The sequence below is a fragment of the Urtica dioica genome, chromosome 5, assembly GCF_054948205.1.
Source record: "Urtica dioica subsp. dioica isolate 48M chromosome 5, U.dioica_male_clone48M_v1_H2, whole genome shotgun sequence".
Taxonomy (NCBI): Eukaryota; Viridiplantae; Streptophyta; class Magnoliopsida; order Rosales; family Urticaceae; genus Urtica; species Urtica dioica.
The window spans coordinates 42,738,325-42,756,941 of NC_142760.1; the positions used below are offsets into that span (position 1 = coordinate 42,738,325).

Here is an 18,617-nt window from a genome sequence, read left to right on the forward strand (position 1 = left end):
CGTGTATCAACCTCATATTTAGCTTTTGTCTTCATTAGGTCGTTGAATTTTGATTGGATTTCGAATCCTGTTTGGATGGGCAGCCAACCATTTCTCGAGAATTTTTCTTTCCCTCATAAGACTCCTCAGCAAAAGATTTCAACCCTTTTCATGTCAGCTTCAAGAATATGACTTGCCTTTTAGACTCGAGCCACACGCGAGTTCGGAAACAAGGCTGGATTAAAGTCTTGGAGGCTAATGAATCCCAATCCTCCCTCGATTTTTGTCTTGTAAAGATTCATCAACTTGGCCCAATGCTTTGTTTTTCTTCTTCTTTTGAAACCCCCACCAAAATTCGGTCCATGAAGTCTTTTTAATTGGGGCATTGTTTGTAGGAAACCGAGTTGGTGCCATTTACCTCTAAGTGTAAACATTGGAAAACACCGGCTTTGACTCGGATGCTTAGTCCTTGAATGTGGTTGATTTGGTGTTAATGTTGGTAAATTTTTGGATGTTGAATACCAGCAACGAGCAAGCGATAATCAACAAAAAATTGCATAAAAAATAAACGAATATAAAGAACAATTTACCATAAAAAAAAATTGAACGGAAGTTTGAGAATGACGAGACCAGTGCGAAAGCGCTTACCAGTTCAAAAAAATAAAAAATTGAAACCATATTCACCTTAACTGGCAACTTTCCTAAAATCAAGGCATTCATATTGCTTCTAATAATCGGAAAAAATGATAATATATCCGATAGTTTGTCAAAACGATCGATTCAATATCCTTAATTGATTATTATATAGTAAAATTAATGAAACTAATCTCTATTATTAAAGGAGATATTCAAAAGATGTGTGTAAAATTAATGATAATGTGTATCAAAGCGAAGTTATTTCAACAAAACATTGACTACCTGTTCTTCAACCGATTTACAAAAAGCAACAAATTGGACACCAAATTAATCAATAAAATATTATGGAATAAAGCTTTAATAACGTGTATCAAAATGCCAAACGTTGGCTACATGTTTCAATTATGTTCGAATTTTACATAAATGATAAGCAAGTAATTTGCTATATAAATAATTAAGTCACACTAGGACAAAAAACGTTATCCGGTGCGACGAATGTCGCACCGACTACTTCAAATATCGCACCTAAAAATTTATTAGGTGCGACATTAGGTGCGACGGCGTCGCACCGGATAACCCGTAGCAAAATGCATTAGGTGCGACATGTCGCACCTAATAGTCATACCTCTAGGTGCGACATATCAGGTGCGACAATGTCGCACCTCATATGTTTTTTAAATTAAAAAAAAAATACAAAATCAGAAATAGAGGGGGGGATGTTGATTGATCCAGGCGGTGGGGCGGGGGGTTGGTCCAGGCGGCGGTGGGGCGGGGTGGGGGACTGGTCCAGGCGGCGGTGGGGCGGGCGGGAAGGGGGTTGGTCCAGGCGGCGGCGGGGCAGGCTGGGAGAGAGAGACAGAGTGAGAGATGGCCGGTGAGACAGATAGAGAGAGAAATAGAGGGGGACGTACCAGGGATGGCCGGCAGCGGTGGAGCGGAAAGGGACGGCGGCGGGGACTGGCTGAGAGAGAGACAGAGTGAGACGGTGAAAGACGGCCGGTTAGATATAGAGAGAGAGAGAGATGGGGACGTACCAGGATGGGCCGGCAGCGGCGGAGCGGGGAAGGACGGCGGCGGGGGCTGGCTGAGAGAGAGAGACATTGTGAGACGGTGAGAGAGAGAGAGAGTGAGTGAATGTGTGAAAAAATGAGAAAAGTCGGGTTTAAAACCCTAATAATCATATTGGGTGCGACAATGTCGCACCCAATATGAAATCCCAGATCCAAAAAAAAATTCGGCGGGATTCGCTGACAAATTTAATTTTAAAACTCATTGGGTGCGACATTTGTCGCACCGAAAGGTATTAGGTGCGACATTTGTCGCACCTAAAGGTATCAGGTGCGACATTTGTCGCACCTAAAGGTATTAGGTGCGACAATTTCATATTAGGTGCGACATTGTCACACCGAATAACACTAAACATTAGCGAAATTTTTAGTCATCCGGACGAGTATCCGGTGCGACATGTCGCACCTAATATGGGCTTAGGTGCGACTATTAGGTGCGACATGTCGCACCTAATACCCTTCCGCACCAAATATGTTAATTTGTAGTAGTGTCACATCATCAGTTGCGACTACATTTGAAACTTAGTTGAAACGTTCGCTAGATTGCAATTACCACGTTTCAAGTGGCTTAATCCGTGTAATTTTTCTTATAATATTGCATTTTAAAAATACTATTTATGTTATTTTCTCAAATAAAAATAAATTCACATTGTTACCCTTGACTGGATGCTATTGTAAATTGAAGGAAAAATTACTTAAATAGCAGATTTTGGTTGCTACTTTACTAAATAAGAGGACTTTTTTAAAACCTTACAAAAATGACGGATTTTACTTTTTTAGGACCAATCATTCAACGCGCTCAGTATACAAAAACATACCGAGCTCCGCGCCACCACGTCGGAGTTAGAACCCCCGTTAGAGGCCGTTTCTACTGTCGTTGTGGTTCCAACACTCCTCTTCGTCCTTGCCGATCGATTTCAACGCTCCGAAAAATTCGGCATGTCATATCAATATAATATATACAAACCAGATCTACGATATGCAGGGCCTGCCCAAACTCATCGGAGGCTCTTGGCGATTCAATATTTTGGGGCCCTATAATACTAATAAAAATTTAAATTTTCAGGGTAAAAAATGTAAATTTTTTAGAAAATGGGTCAAAAGTGTAAATTATTAGGGTAAAAAATGTAAATTTTCTTAAAAATAGGCAAAAAGTGTAAATTTTTTGGGACCCATCCACATATGGGGCCCTAGGCCTGGGCCTAGCCCGCCTTAGCCCAAGGCCGGCAGTGACGATATGCAAAAGTGCGTAAAACTCCATGCCTGGCTTTGCACCGCCATGTTGGAGCTGGAACGCTTGTGGGAGGCCGTTTTCTTTGTTGACGTGGCTCCGATGCTAACAGTATTCGATAATTATATTATCAATATATTGTATACAATTTATCTGTCGTCTCCGTAGCTCCAATGCTAATATTATACAATAATCACTTATTATATTGTATACATTATCTCTGCGATCGTCGTAGCTCCAACGCTCCTCTCCGACACTAACAGTATACAATAATCACATTATCAGTATAATGCATACAATATCACGTAATCAGTGTACTCTATACAATAACTGGTATGTGATTAAATAGAATTTATTATATATAATAATAATAATATGCTAATGGTTAAATTATATATCAATATTGTATCTTCACTGTAAATTGTATATATTAAGTTTATTGGACAAGAAGGTATGGTCGAAGCAAAATCTAAGAGCATCTGGGAAATAAACGAAGTAATGGTAAAAACGACCATCCACATTTAAAATCCTCTGTTTTTGTAATGTAAAATGTTTACTTATCGTTTTTTGTAGAAAAGACAAAAATACCCTAATAGATGAAAGTGAAAGCCTAGGCCCATATGCCATGATGTAAGTAGACTTGAAGTCCAAGCTAGTGGATGCAAAGTGTCGGACCATAAACGTGGGCTTTTTAAAGCCCCAAATAGTTAGGAAACAAAACGTTCCCTGACAAAATGGACAACCTATTATATACAATTTGAAAATTAAGATTTTTATTTATATTTAATAATTTTAATGGCTTCCTATTCCTTTGCATGCATTTGCGGGGTTAGGAAATGAGGCAAATGTGAGCACTACTATGGTGGTGGATTGTTAATTGTTTAACAAGTTTTCAATTAATGTGTATGGTTTTTATGCCTTTACGATAGATTTTACTTTAAGAGTATAACAGTTTTTCCACCTTTATGGAAATTTATGATTATGATGAGTTGATAACTCTACATCTTTAACTGATCGATTGATTTTCCAATTTTTTTTGTTATGAGAGTTATGATTCTTTTAGCTGCATGAAAAGTAAGAAAGAGAGAGTATTGGGTATTATAAGAATAAATAATTAATTAAATGGCAAAATATAGTATTGTGAATCAGAAATCAACTTCGAGACGGTTATGTGCTGAATATAATTACCACCACACCACTAAGCGAATGAAGCGGAGTTAATATATAAATAGATAGAATATAAAGGTGTTTTATGCCAAGTAATTGATTAAAGTATAGATAACCATACAAAGACCATAAATTCCATTCTATGCCAGCTCAGAGATAATTAAGTGCATATCCACTCGTTGATTTTCATTCCTCTAAATTAAACCCTAAAATAGTTTTAATTTGTAGCTAGCAACTTAAATTGAATATATATATATATATATATATATATCTGAGCTAATGTAAATGATACATATATATATATACATATATATATATATATATATATATATATTTGCTTTGAATGATTGAGTTGCTTAGCAAAGCACGGTTATGTTTTATAAATTATAATTAATATAATTGAACTACACGAAACCAATTAATTTTTATATATTATATATAAGTTGTTACACTCATGGAAATTAACTACAAGAATACAATATATATATATATATACACACACACATATATATACGTGTATATAATATATGCGTGTGTATATTTCTCACATTCTATAGGGTTTCTTACATGATATGGAAGACTTTTGCTTAGCATATAATCATTGTTGTGCATTTATAGAAGAAAAGTACACAATATATGATCATTCCAAGTTGAAACCCCATTATTAATTGTCAAACATAGAATTCCAATTTGAGTAAAGATGAAATCAACAATATATATATAGTAATAATTTAATTTGTACTCGCACATAAATTATAGAATATATATATAGTTAAAAAATAAGATGGTACGTATAAAAAAAATTTACTTGTAGCTTTTGACTAGGGACTCGTGTCAAATGTGAAGTACCATAAACTTTTAAATCTGGTCATGAAAAAGAGAACTCTCTCAATATCCTAATAATACCTCTTAAAATCTCAAAAGCTCATGCAAAGAAACACTCTAATTCTCTTTGTAAATATAATCAATCACATGAGACATTACCCATAACTATTATATCTACGTAACCGCTCTTTTTTTTTTTTTTTTGTCTCCCTAACTTCTCTGATCATTTACATGCATATATATATATATATATATATATATATATATATATATATATATATATATATATAAATTATACGCACTAAACCCACTCTCTACACACGATAAAAAAAAATAAAAATTACGCTTAAACTCCCGCCAAATTAAGCATGATCATTTTATTATACGGCATTTAACACAAGGTACGTGACTGACTTTAAAAATAATTAAAAAAATAAATAGAAAGAAAGGAAGAAAGAAAACCATTACTAGCTATAGCCAGTCTCTTTAACTTCCATATATGTACACTTACAGCATAACATTTATATATCCATATATGATCTAAAATATATAACGCACATTCATTTTCCCATCTTCACAGGAACGAAAAAAAAAAAAAAACATATGGGAAGAATATCAGTGTTGTTTTTCGTTGTTGTGTTGACGTTGATGGGGTTTTATCACGTGCGGTTTTGCTCATCGTTGTCATCAGAGAGATCGCGTTACGTTATCAGCTGGGAAGATTTTGAAGTCGGTGATGATCATGATCAACGGAGATTAACTGAGCCGTCGGATTCGAATGATCGAAACAGCTCTTCATCGGACGGCTCTTACAAAAGCCACGTCATCGTCGTGGACAAAAACGGAAGTGGAGACTCTCTTACTGTTCAAGGAGCCATTAACATGGTTCCTCATTTCAACACTCAGAGAGTCAAGATTTACATTCTTCCTGGGATTTACAGGTATTTAAATAATTTTTTCTTTTCTGTTCTTTCTATTTTATTTTTTGTATTCACAATGATAAGTTTAAGAGATCTGATTAGTTGATGAATAAATTATAGGGAAATTATATATGAAAGAAAAAAAATTTGTACTACAAAATGTAGTAATGGACTGCATTAATTTCAGTTAAGCTCCCATTTAATTTAATCATTAAGGGTATTGTTGGCAGTTAGATTTATTCATTTGTTATAGTTTTGTTAAATCTCACGCTATCTATTTCTGGGTCCTGTATATAATTTTCCTTGTATTTTTAATTTTTAATTTTTATATGGCAGGGAAAAGGTATTGATACCAAGTACTAAGCCATACATATCATTGATTGGAAATGTGAGTAGAATTACAGAAACTGTAATTAGTTGGAATGACAAAGCCTCCGATAAAAATAAAAATGGAACTGAACTCGGGACGTATCAATCCGCTTCGATCACCATCGAGTCCGATTATTTTTGTGCGACTGCCGTCACATTCGAGGTAAAAAAAAATTATTTAATATACTGCAAATATATATAAATATATACTTGTGGTTCAATTATGTATATTTGTTTACTAATATGGTTGAAGAAGTTAGGTACCAAATACTTATGCAAGCATACCAACTAATAGCATAATTGGATATTTGGGAAGTTCTAAAAAAATGTTGTTTTTTTTCTTCTTACAAAAATTAGCAAATGATGTGACAAAAAATAAGGCATGGGAGTGAAGAACTATATAGAGTTGTGTGCTCAAGTTTGTTTATTTATTTATTGACATGTTCAAGTTTCGGAAGAAGTTAGGTACCAAAAAAATACCTTTTGCAAGCATATTATGTAGCATGAATGGATTGTTCTCATATTTTATACCTTTTTTTTCTTCTTACTTTTAACAAGAATAAGGCAAATGATGTGACAAAAAAGAAGGCATGGGAGTGAAAGTTTGAAACATTTATTAAATCATAGTGTTGAGTCATTTCATGTAATGTTGATGTGAAGTCGTTTCATGTCATGTATGCATTTGTAGAACACGGTTGTGGCTGACCCAACGGGTCGTGGAATGCAAGCCGTGGCAGTGAGAATCAGCGGCGACAAAGCAATGTTCTACAAAGTCCGGATTTTGGGAAGTCAAGACACTCTCTTAGACGACGTTGGATCGCACTACTTTTACCAATCTTACATACAAGGAAGCGTTGACTTCATCTTCGGCCGAGCCAGATCTCTCTACGAGGTCCCTTTATTTCATCAATCGACTCTAATTCATCTAATTATATTACTTTTTTTTGTAACTGTGTCCCTCCAATCAAAATAAATCACGTCATCACTTATATTTTTATTATGTTTTGAACATGTGTCAGGAGACACAAAAAAGGGACAGAGGATCTGTATTCGAATTAGATTGGACAATATATTTACTTGGTCTTATTTTATCGAAAAAAATTCCAAATGCAGGATTGTATTCTCCGGTCAACGGCTAAGAGAGGCGGGGCAATAGCGGCGCACCATAGAGACTCCCCGAAGGAAAACTCGGGCTTCTCTTTCGTGAGTTGCATCGTTGGAGGAACCGGGAACATATTTTTGGGCCGGGCTTGGGGTAACTATTCAAGGGTCATATATTCATTTTGCGTTTTCGGTGATATCATAACTCCCGCGGGATGGAGTGACTGGAACCGGCCATTCAGGCAAAAGTACGCCTACTTTCGTATTTAAGCGTCCATTAATTTTTGGTGATAGAAAAAAAAAATTTGATAACTCATTTTTATTTATATTTCTCATCAAGGACGGTCGAATTCGGAGAGTACAGTTGTCGGGGAGCGGGATCCAATACGAAAGGTAGGGTTCCGTGGATGAAGTCGTTTGACGATGTGGAGATTAAACCGTACATTAGCACAGAGTTCATTGATGGCCAAAAATGGTTGAGACTTTGAAAGGAGTTGGTATTTTAGTGTCATCATAAGACACTTTTAATTAATCATTCGGTTATATACAAATTTTTGTTCTTGTTAGTGTTCTCTTTGTATGTAAGAAAAGAATACAAGAACTAGAAGAAAATAGTAAAATGCATGTTCAAAGGAACATGGTTTTGTATGTATGCATTTAGGCCTCTCAATGCAATTATTTGAGTTAATTTTGGTATCTCATTACACCCCTCTCATTATTACTGTTTCATTACTTATACGCAAATATACATGTGGGATTTGTGGAGAAGCGTACTCGAAAGCGATTTGTGGGATTTTGCGATTTCGAGAATATCAGAAGAGCGGAATTATTCCCGCTCTGTGGTTGAGTTACAGTTCTTTGTCGTCGCAGCTCAAGCGGTTCTTTGCTTATTGCTCGATGTTCCCCAAAGACTACGAGTTTAGCAAAAGGGACTGAGAAAAGTTGGTTCTATTGTGGAAAAGTTTATCGTGTGCGAAGGAAAAGCAAAATGTATACAAAGCCTCAGATCTTATGTTGCCCAAACCCAGTGCTGAGTAAGCACGGTCCTAAAATCTGTCATTTGAATGGGGAGTTCTGTTCAAATCAAGACAGTCTTTTTGCAGGGTTGAAGGTTTAGTTGGACTTCCATTTTACTAATTCAAGCTTTTTATATGCAAGTCAGTTTAAGCCCTACAAAACAGGAAAGAAAATAATAATATAAAACTTGCATCAAGAAGTTTCAAAAACCAAGGTATCAAATTTATAGATAGAAGTAGAACTAGAAATAGAGATGAAGAAAAGACTTTTTAAAATTTTACTCCCAATGATTATGATGCTCTCAATCGCCAGAATCTGGAGACAAAATGAGCATTTTTTTTTTTTTGCCTTCTAGTATTTTGACAACGAGTCAATTATCATATACATTTTCGAGCCAAAAAATTACTACCGATTATATACGGTTATGTCAAGTGCCGCGATTCGGTGCATGGGTCGCGATCGGCGCTCCGTACGAATATCTCCATTGACCGCACGCACAGCATTTATCCAACTTTACACAATTCTCGAGCGTACAGAATTTACAGGACCAGAGTTTGTATTTCGTATTCGAATCTTTCGGCTTTTGCGTAGAACAAACCTCGCATATCAGAGCCAATGGCTGCAAAACCCAAAATATATCCAAAGAAAATCAACAAAATCGATAAACACACCTAATTTAGTATAGTAATATGTTTCTAAACCTCGATACATTTTTGTTTCATACACAGCAATAGTCTTCCCATTCAGAGACGTTCTGTGTTACGATTTATAATAACTAAAAGGAGTTGTACTTGTACATAGAATGTTTAAAGGTTGTAAGAAGAAAAAAAAACAGGCTGATTATATTAGAATTGTTTGGAGAGGAAAAAACTCCTTTTCGGGCGAGAATAAAGTTAAGTTCTTAAAAGTCTCTCTCTCTCATACAAGAATTTCTTCATTTCATCTATTTACAATTTCAACATAACTTTCTTCTACGACCATAATCTGACCCATTTATATAGATTAATGTAACTTGTAAGTTCCAACTATTCAAAATTCAACCCCTAACTATCAACTAACTATAATAATCCCCAAAACACCCAAGATTTTGCCAACTTTACGAAGAAAGAATTCGAATTAAAAAACGAACCTGATTCAACAAAGTGCACGCTCCACACTCCCACGCGTCCGAATCACCGCAACGAGACGGGTCAACGGGCGGCGAATCGTCAGAAGTCAAATCCTCGTTGACCGGCGAATCGTCAAAAGTCAAATCCACGAACTCCTTCGATCCTCCCGGGCGATAATACTCGCCGCCGTCGGATCCGCGGCTTCTCTTCCGATTCGGCTTCTCCTCCGCGGGACCCGGATAGGAGGCACCTTCTCCGGCGGCCTCGGAGCCGCACCAGATCTCGTCCTGAAGCCTTCTCTCGGCGGCCATCGCGGCGGCTTGTATTGGGCTGAGAGCGGACATGATGGACTTGTCGCCACCTAAGCGGTTGGGCCCCGAAGGAAGGCGGGCCCGCTTCTCGGCTGCCGAGAGAGCGGCGGCGCGGAGACTCGACAAAGGAGGTTTCCGCGAGAATCCGCCGAGTCTCTTCCCCGGAAGGTCAAACCCTTCCCCGGAGCCCGAGATTCCCTTAGACATTAGCTCTTCACACTCCTGCATGGGATTTATACGAAACGTGCCAATCATTAGGCATGAAAATCTCGTTAGCGCAGTGTGTATATATATACAAAAATTTAGCGATATAAGCCACATAAACATAAGCGTTTGCCTTTTAGCCAACGTTTTGTAAATTTTTTGTAAACAGCCAAAATTGTCATAAATATTTCGTAAATAACCATATTTTTTTTTTTAAAAAAGAAACAGCTGACTTTATTAAAACCGCGGCAAAGCCGGAAAATCCAGGACAAGAATTACAAAAAACCACTAGGGAGAACCCCAGTCAAAACAGAATCCCTAGAAAAAAAAATTACAGCGAACTAGACCAATCCCTAGCCAAATCCGCTAAAGAAAAGGACTTGAACTCGTTACAACAGGAAAAAATCCAAAGAGCGATACAATGATTAACACTATCAGTCAACGCGTTCAAGTTCCACGACTCGTCGTTGAAGATGGATTTATTCCGGGTGTTCCAGATACACCACAAACCTGCCAAAACCCCGGTCTTAGCAGCTGCGGCCCTTTTAGAGCTAAACCCTGGAGAGCCATATAAAAGAAACAGTTCCTCAACGGAGTTAGGACGTGAGACGAGATCCAACTTTGTGCAAAGCCATCCCCATAAAGCAGTAGCCACTCTACACCGGATGAAGAGATGGTCGGCATCTTCGCTTGCGCTGAGACGCATCGGACAAATATTTGGCGACAGAGAAAGGTGAGGGTTTAGCTTTTGAAGGCGATCTGCGGTGTTCGTTCTCTTAGTAGCCACCAGCCACGCAAAAATTTGGACTTTGTTCGGAACCGGAGCTTTCCATATCCCATCAAAAAACGGAAACGGGGGCTTAGAGGAAGCGGGGGAAATATCGACAACCATAGACTTCACCGAAAACACCTCTTCATCACCCAACCACATACGTCGATCCTCTAAACCTTCCCACAACTTAAAAGAATCTAGCACCCCCATCAAATCAGTGGCTTCTTCCAGCTCCCTAATCGACAGGTTCCTTGGGAAGCCAAAGTTCCAGTCCACATGACCGAGAAGAGACGGGGTAGAAGACACGAACCTATTAATAGTAGCGTTCTGAAAAGGGCAGAGTCTGGCCAAACCTGGGAAACGATCTTTCAAGCTTATATTACCACACCAAACGTCCTCCCAAAAACGCACAATGGACCCATCGAAAACCTTCCAAGAGCAACGGGTCAAGAACATGTCACGGACGACCGAAACTGAACGCCATGGACTTCGAAACGTACGATCCTGAGAATCCCCCGGATCCCACCCGTTGGGTAGTGTACCGTATATGGCCCTTATGACCTTATGCCACAAAGCATCTTCTTCGATCGGGAATCGCCATAACCATTTTGCCAGAAGAGCATCATTTTTATCCTCAAGCCTACCAAAGCCTAGTCTATTTACTATAAATTTACTCTGCGTTTTTTGTTATTTTTATAGCGTAAATAGATTTACGTGGCTATTTACGAAAAATTAACGAAACGTTTGCTATTTCAAAATTTCTAACGTTTAATATGGCTAGATAGCCACTGGACCCATATATATATATATATTGATACGCCTCGGAATATCTGAGTGTATTGATGGGAATATGAACGAAAGGAGTTCGAGAGATCCGTGTTCTCTAATTGGAAATCTATTCCTTACGAAAGACTCAAGACTATTCAGATTCTTTTTTAGTGTCATTTCCATCTTAACCAGCGTTATTTATAGGCGCTACCATACTTTCTAATTATTCTACATTAACCCTTAACTTGTCTACTAATTACTATTGTACACTAATAACCCAGGTCCTAGCATATATAGAGACAGAATGTCGGTGAAAGAGAGCCCCGATGATACGATCCAAGACGAGAATCCAAATGTTGGCTCGGTAGGGTAAGACTTCAAAGGGAAAGTTTGAGAGAGAACTAGAGACATGGAAAATGACTAATTCATATTCCCTTACAAAGCATTTTAATTCTGTATCTAATTAAGTGTTTAGCAAGCACTAAGAATCACAGATATTCTAGCAAATACATTGTTTGCTAGGGTGTATCATATGCTCATCCCACATCTTCTAAAGACAAATACAGATTAAACACAACCAAAGACATGGCAACATTTTAAGTGAAAAAAAAAAAAAAATGGTACAACAATCATCAATGCATTATATGAGCCATTTAGACTTTTAGGACAGAAAACAAATACTATGCCATGTAACAGCATTGCAAGCGAAAAAAAGGTCGCGATAAAATTAAATAAATAAATGAATAACGGACCTTTCTAAGTTCATCCCAAAGCTTATAGAATGTGGCGTTATGAGGGCCGTGAGCGTTGTGGCAAAGCTCGTGAAGCATCGTATCGAGAACTTGCTCGTAAGGAATGAAATCCCAATCTCTATTCGCTCTCCGAAGCCTCAGCTTCACATGAATTCCTTTACACACATTCACTCCCAAAAGACACGGATTTTTCGGGCTGTCAAATAAAAAAAAAAATTCAAAAAAAATGGCGCAAGGAAAAAAATAATAAAAAACTTGATCTCTAAAATGAAAGTATCATAAAGCATTAAATCATTATTTGAATCTCTATTCAGCAAAACCCACACATCGTTTCCTATTATTTCAAAGCAAACATTATATATATATATATATATATATATATATATATATATATATGCATGTATAGGTATAAAGCTTTATTGGAAACAATACCAGAACTCGGATAAGAGCTTAACGCGCCAATTGTGCTTACGCATAATGGGTTGAACTTGCTTAGCGATTCTCTCGAGCGTTTTCATGGCTTCTTCTTGCCCTGGTTTTTTCAGGGCTTTCATTTCCCATACCTTGTTCGTGTCTCCCAAATTCATCGCTTCCAAATTCGACCAAAAAAAACAAATAAAGGGTAAAATTGAAAGTATCCTGAAATTCACCCATCGTTGTGCCAACAATTAAAAGAAATGAACTGTGAGAACGGAAAAAAAATATGGTATAATTCTTTCTCTCTCGTTTTGTTTTCATTTCATTCCTTTTCATTATAACATAGTTAAGTTTATTCTTTTCCGCTTCTAAATATTACAAAGAACGCTAAAAAAAAAAAAATCGAACTCCCCAATTCAAAACGGTGAAATTCTAACCAGTAGAAATATTCATTAATCAACAATGCAATAATAATCAAGCAATATCTAATCCTACTCGAACTTCAATTCGAACATTCAAAAACAAAAATCTAAAAAAAAATCCCAAATTGTTTCCTCTGAGTTTCACAGAAGAAAACTACGGGAATTTTTACCTTAGTTGAGACAAATTCCGACGAGAATTCCGACGGAGCGTCGCTAAGCCTGAAGCAACATCCAATCCCTCTTTCTTCTTCGAAACACGCCACGACAAACACTCCGGCGACGACTCCGGCGGCGGCGCTGGATCGGAGAACGCTTGGCCGACGAGTCGCAGTCTCTAATTGTCCCTGATTTAGACAAAAATACCCTAAAAAAACACGAAAAAAAAACTCAGTCTGAGAAGGTAATGGTTTTCAGCCAATGAGGAGGTCTTTCTCTTGAAACTCGGCCGTTGATTGGCAGCTTTACGAGGCCGTGAATGAGATCAAGTCGCAGAATAACAAATGTTCTAGTGACGTCGTAGTTTCGAAATCCTTCTTACCGTTTCGACCAAGCAAAGATCGCCCGAGGGTTTTTCCTTTTGAAATTTGATGTGAATTTGTATGTGAAATTGTTTTTTTAATTATTTACTTGGTGTTTGTCTTTTGAATTCTTTATCTGGCTTTTCTCGTGTCCCATTCTATGTCTACCACCTATTGAAATATGACACGTCGTATTGGCGACTTGATCGTAAATAGCAAAAATAGTCTTACAATACAAAGTATTGGCGAGTAAAATTTTAAATTAGTGGCACGTATATCGTAAATACTAAAAGCTTGTAATATTTAATTTTATACATGATATATAAACTAATCTTCTTGGTATATCATGTATATATCATTTATTTAGTCCCTATTATAAAATATTGCTTGGCTATGGAGATTCCAAACGGTGAAATTCAAACCAACACGCGAAATTGAGAAGAAATATTCATTAATCAACAATGCAACAATAATCAAGCAATTTCTAATCTTACTCGAATTTCAATTCGAACATTCAAAAACAAAAAACTAAAAAAATCCTAAATCGTTTCCTCTTGAGTTTCACAGAAAAAAAAAAAAAAAAAAAAAGGAAATTTTTAGCTTAGTTGAGACAAATTCCGACGAGAATTTCGACTGAGTTTTGCTAAGCCTGAAGCAACCTTCAATCCCTGTTTCTTTGAAACTCGCCACGAAAAACATTCCGGCAACGACGCTGGATTGGAGAACGCTTGGCCAACAAAGAAATTCTGTTAGTGGGCAATTTGTTTTGTGAGGAAGTTCGAGTCTCAATCTCTCAGAGTGAGTTTTTTTTATGTTTTTATTAAGGGTATTTTTGTCTAAATAAGAGACCAATGAGTAATAGATAAGGTACAAGTAATACCGATTAAAAGTTATATAGATATGAGTATAGTGTATGATATTAAATACTTTATCCATGACTCTACACGTACTTTATCCAGATATGAGTATAGTGTATGATATTAAATACTTTATCCATGACTCTACCCATACTTTATCCACTTAAAATTGTTATTATATTTATGAATTATTAGCAATTTTGTGTCAAATTTATTAATTTATGTTTCTTTAAATTTGTTTATTTTGTATTGAATATATTTTTAGATTTGATTATTTTTTTATTAATGAATCATACTAAATGAGTAAAAGAATATATTTATGGGTTATCATGTATTTTATAGGGTTTTATCCATATCCAGAATCATTAAAAATAAATAGAAATGAATAATATATAGTTTTAAAACAAAATTCGTGGGTAAGGAATCATTTTTGGAAGATCTTACCCACACCCTACGTACCAACTATTAAGACTATTAATGAATTATGACCACCCAAATAGTCTTTTATTTTTATTTTTAATAACTAGTCTATTTTATTAAAATTTCCATAAGAGAGAGAGAGAGGGGAAAAAAAAGTGAAAATGGCAATGTAGTAGATTGGGAAATAAGAAAAGCTTCGTTAAATATTTAATTTATACGAAACTAATAAGATATTGAAAGTAATAGAATTTAGAACCAAATAGGAAAGAAAGAAGAGATTTTTTTGTCCGTCTCTCTCAGTCGCTCTCGTAATCAAAAGCACTAAAAGAAAGAAGGTAAATACTGATTTCATACAATAATAATAAAATCATCAACGAATAGAGAGAGATAGAGAGAGATCGTTTTATTCATTATTGGTGGGTTTTCGTATCGTCGGAGCTGAGATTGGGCGTCAATGGCGGGAATAGCGATAATATTAGATCTGCTGAGGAAGAATCCCAACTTTTACACGACGCAGACTCAGAACTGCGTTCAGTCTCTCGGCGGTTTCTCTGCCGCGGCTTCTCTCGCAGCTGGAACTCCTTTTGCCTATAAAGCTCTCTTCGGGTAATCTCTTTCTCTATCTCTCTCTCACTCTAATCATATATTGATTTGACATTCCTGAATGTTCAGCTAAAAGGAAACCGATCTTCGTACGGATGTTCTTGATTGTTGCCAAATCATTGCTTTTTTAGTGTGTGTGTGTGTGTGTGTGTGTGTGTGTGTGTGTGTGTGTGTGTTATTGCGAATAGCATTTGTTTTTGCTCAATCCATGCTTTTATGTTTTCTTTGCAAAATTCCGTGGTTACATTTGTGTCTCGTCGATTGGAAAATTTGGGGATTTAGAATATCTTGTGGGCTCTTTTATGTAAAATCTCCATAAATTACGTGTTTTTTTTTTTTTTTGTTGAGAATATGCATTTAACTTTTGGTTACGAGAAGTTTTATTTTTATTAGGATTTTGTTAAGAGGTACAGGAAACGAAATTTGGTTGAAATATTGCTTTGGCTATCTTTGGTGTATTCTTTAATAGCAACAAAATAGGATGCCAAAAGTATGATTTTCAAGTCATTTATCGGTATTCATTTTCGAAAGATGTTTTTTTCCTTCACTCCTTTAGCTTAAAACTACATGTCCTCTTTTGAGAATACGCATTTAGCTTTTGGTTATTATGTTTTGATATGCTTTATTTTGATTAGGATTCGGTTAACAGGTTTAAGAAGTATAATTGGCTTTAATTTTTCAGTGCAATCTTTGATGTTTTTTCACACAAAAAATAGGATGCAAAAATTCAAAGTCCTTTCATCTCAAAAGATATTTAACTCTAATTTAGCTTAAAACTTACAATTAGATTTTAAGTTATAAAAATGGCGCGACAGTAATCCTAGTCAGCTTTTCTCTGATTAGGATTTGGATAGAGGTTTGGGAAATATAGTTCGCTCGAAAAACCATATCAAAAGATTATTTTGTAACTCATTTTAGCTTTAGAAATAAGGCCATATAGATTTTGAAAATCACCGTAGTGGCGCAACAGTAATTTCAGGACACCGGTCGCTCGATGCGACGCCGCGGGAGTCGCGGGATGGTCCGACGACTACGTGGCGAGCTTGAGAAGCGCTTCGGAGAAGATATTTCAGGGCAGCGATGCGGCGATCAGGTACAGCAAGGAGTACAATGTCGAGCTGAAGCCTCTTCTCTCGGCTTTCGAGCCCCGGGCTATCGGAGTGACGACGCTGAGGGCGCTTCTGACTTTTTACTTGCCGCTCGTCGAGCCTCGCTCGATCTCCGACGATGATGACTTTCTCCAAGACGCCCCCGAAGAACGCACCGTGGACTACATCGCTCCCTTGAAAAAATCGGCCAAACAAATCGGTCGCGAGGTTTCTCTCTCTCTCTCTCTCTCTCTCTCTCTCTTTTCGTTTTAGAATGATGATTTTTTTGCAAGATTGATGGGTATTTTCATAATGGTGTGTATAGAATTGAGAACAAATTAGGACTGAAAAATAGCATGGCTCAAATAGAGACTATGTGAACCTCATTTGGTCGTTTGTTTTATTCTTCTATCTCTTCAGTGGATGAATAAATTATTATGATACAGTTTCTAAAAAAAAAAAAAAAAAAAAACCCAGAAACTAGATTGGGTGGCTATACTTTCATGTCAATGTTTACCTCATTTGAGAGCTCGATAGTTCACATTCTCACTTGCGTATAAGTCTTGAAGTTTAATGCTGATTTCTTAATTAAAAAATAAATTAATATCGATACCAACACCACCAAGTAATCACTTGTTTGTTTTTTCAAGGCTTCGGGATCATTGATTTTGACCAGTTTGAAAGGGTTTTCACAATGCTGTTTTGTTTTATCACTTCTGCAAGTTGTCTGTTTGTTTTTCAAAGAATTTCGTCGAGATCAAATTAGGGCTAAGAAGGAGCATAGGGCAAATAGACACTTAAGTGAGTCATATTTTGTACTATTTCTTCATTCATTATGTAATAATACATTAATCTCTTTCTGGAAAAATCAAACCTCAACTGCTCTTGATTGTGTAAAACTAAAACCGAGTTATATCGTGTCGTGTGTTGTCATAAGACCACTGTCGTAACGACGAGGCGGGTTTTGGAGAGAATGACCGTTCACTACGTGTCTCAGAGAATGGCCTGGAAACTCTTGAAAGGTACCGATTTTTTTTTTTTTTTTTTTTAATTCTTGTACTAATTTCATTCGTATCAAAATCGGCTATGTCTCTGATTTTTTTGTGATCAATGGTCACAGATGTTCCAAAATCGGCCGTGCGCAAGGCAGGTAGAAGATTGCCCTCTTACGTTTTCTTTTTCAGAGTTAGCAGAACAACTTTCAGAGGTATTGTTTTTTTCTTTTACCACTTATTGCTTCGAACCCCGAATCATAATACGTGTTTTTCTTTTCACCCTTTTTTTTTTTTTTTAACTTTTTGAACAGGCCATTTCCTAGCGGTCGCTGCTTCGTGGATCGTGCAAGTTGCCATTGAGACGTACCGATTCTTCAGGAACACTGTGATCTTGAAAGAAGAAGTCGACCAAGTCGAAACCGCGGAGCAACTCAAACTTCTCGGGAAGAAAGTCTCGGCCACGACCGTCAAGTGTGTTGCTTCGCTGATTTTCGCTTCGATCGGAGCGGGGATCGGGGCGGTCCTCATTCGTCCTTCACTCGGCCAATGGATTGGTAATAATTTTTTTTTTTTTTTTGGGGACAAATTGTGGTTTTGTTGTGTGTGATGATAATGATAATGATGATGATGATAACGATGCGAAATATTTTCTACAGGCTGCGCAGTCGGTGATTTGTCGGGACCGATCTTGGTGTCGTATTGTGTCGAGAAATTCACTCATATTGATATCTAGGAGCTTGAGTTTAACTCTTTTTTTTTTCCCCCTCCTGGCAGATATATTTTGAAACATTTGATGATTTGAAGAAGAATTATTTTTTGTTAGTACATCATGGAGATCATGTTTTTCACCTCTTCTAAGAATTGTAACTAGAGGTCTTTTTGAAACGTTATATGATTTGGAAGGAATAAAACTTGTAAAACAATTAAGAAGCAAAGCGTTGAAGAAGCTTCTTTGATTTCGTTAAGAACTTCCTAACCTTTTTGTGATATCTTGGTGACTATTTTTCACCTTCTAAGAATTGTAACTAGATGTCTTTTTGAGGCATTTTATGATTTGGGATGGAATAAA

General features: G+C 36.7%; 3 protein-coding genes across 4 annotated transcripts; 2 read left to right on the forward strand and 1 right to left on the reverse strand.

Moving 5' to 3' along the window:
* Positions 1-5,553: 5,553 nt before the first annotated feature.
* On the forward strand, positions 5,554-7,783 carry QRT1 (Pectin lyase-like superfamily protein). The gene is made up of 5 exons (XM_089614659.1): positions 5,554-5,846; positions 6,162-6,357; positions 6,883-7,086; positions 7,308-7,543; positions 7,636-7,783. Exons 1-5 carry the CDS (start codon positions 5,554-5,556, stop codon positions 7,781-7,783), a joined length of 1,077 nt encoding a protein of 358 aa, XP_089470785.1.
* Positions 7,784-8,488: 705 nt separating this feature from the next.
* LOC149398738 (DNA-dependent metalloprotease WSS1-like) lies at positions 8,489-13,690 on the reverse strand. Of its 2 annotated transcripts, XM_089615045.1 has the most exons (6): positions 13,606-13,683; positions 13,238-13,431; positions 12,661-12,817; positions 12,229-12,424; positions 9,442-9,954; positions 8,489-8,931 (listed from the first exon to the last, which is right to left on the reverse strand). In XM_089615045.1, the coding sequence occupies exons 3-6, from the start codon at positions 12,813-12,815 to the stop codon at positions 8,740-8,742; spliced, it is 1,056 nt and encodes a 351-aa protein (XP_089471171.1). In that variant the 5' UTR covers positions 12,816-12,817; positions 13,238-13,431; positions 13,606-13,683; the 3' UTR covers positions 8,489-8,739. The 2 variants fall into 2 exon arrangements, with proteins under 2 accessions (XP_089471171.1, XP_089471170.1); XM_089615044.1 differs by having other exon boundaries at positions 13,238-13,690.
* A 1,454-nt stretch (positions 13,691-15,144) lies between these two features.
* LOC149398739 (isopentenyl-diphosphate delta-isomerase) lies at positions 15,145-18,531 on the forward strand. Its single transcript, XM_089615046.1, has 6 exons — positions 15,145-15,468; positions 16,436-16,781; positions 17,491-17,575; positions 17,674-17,760; positions 17,860-18,102; positions 18,205-18,531. The coding sequence occupies exons 1-6, from the start codon at positions 15,317-15,319 to the stop codon at positions 18,279-18,281; spliced, it is 990 nt and encodes a 329-aa protein (XP_089471172.1). The 5' UTR covers positions 15,145-15,316; the 3' UTR covers positions 18,282-18,531.
* Positions 18,532-18,617: the final 86 nt, after the last annotated feature.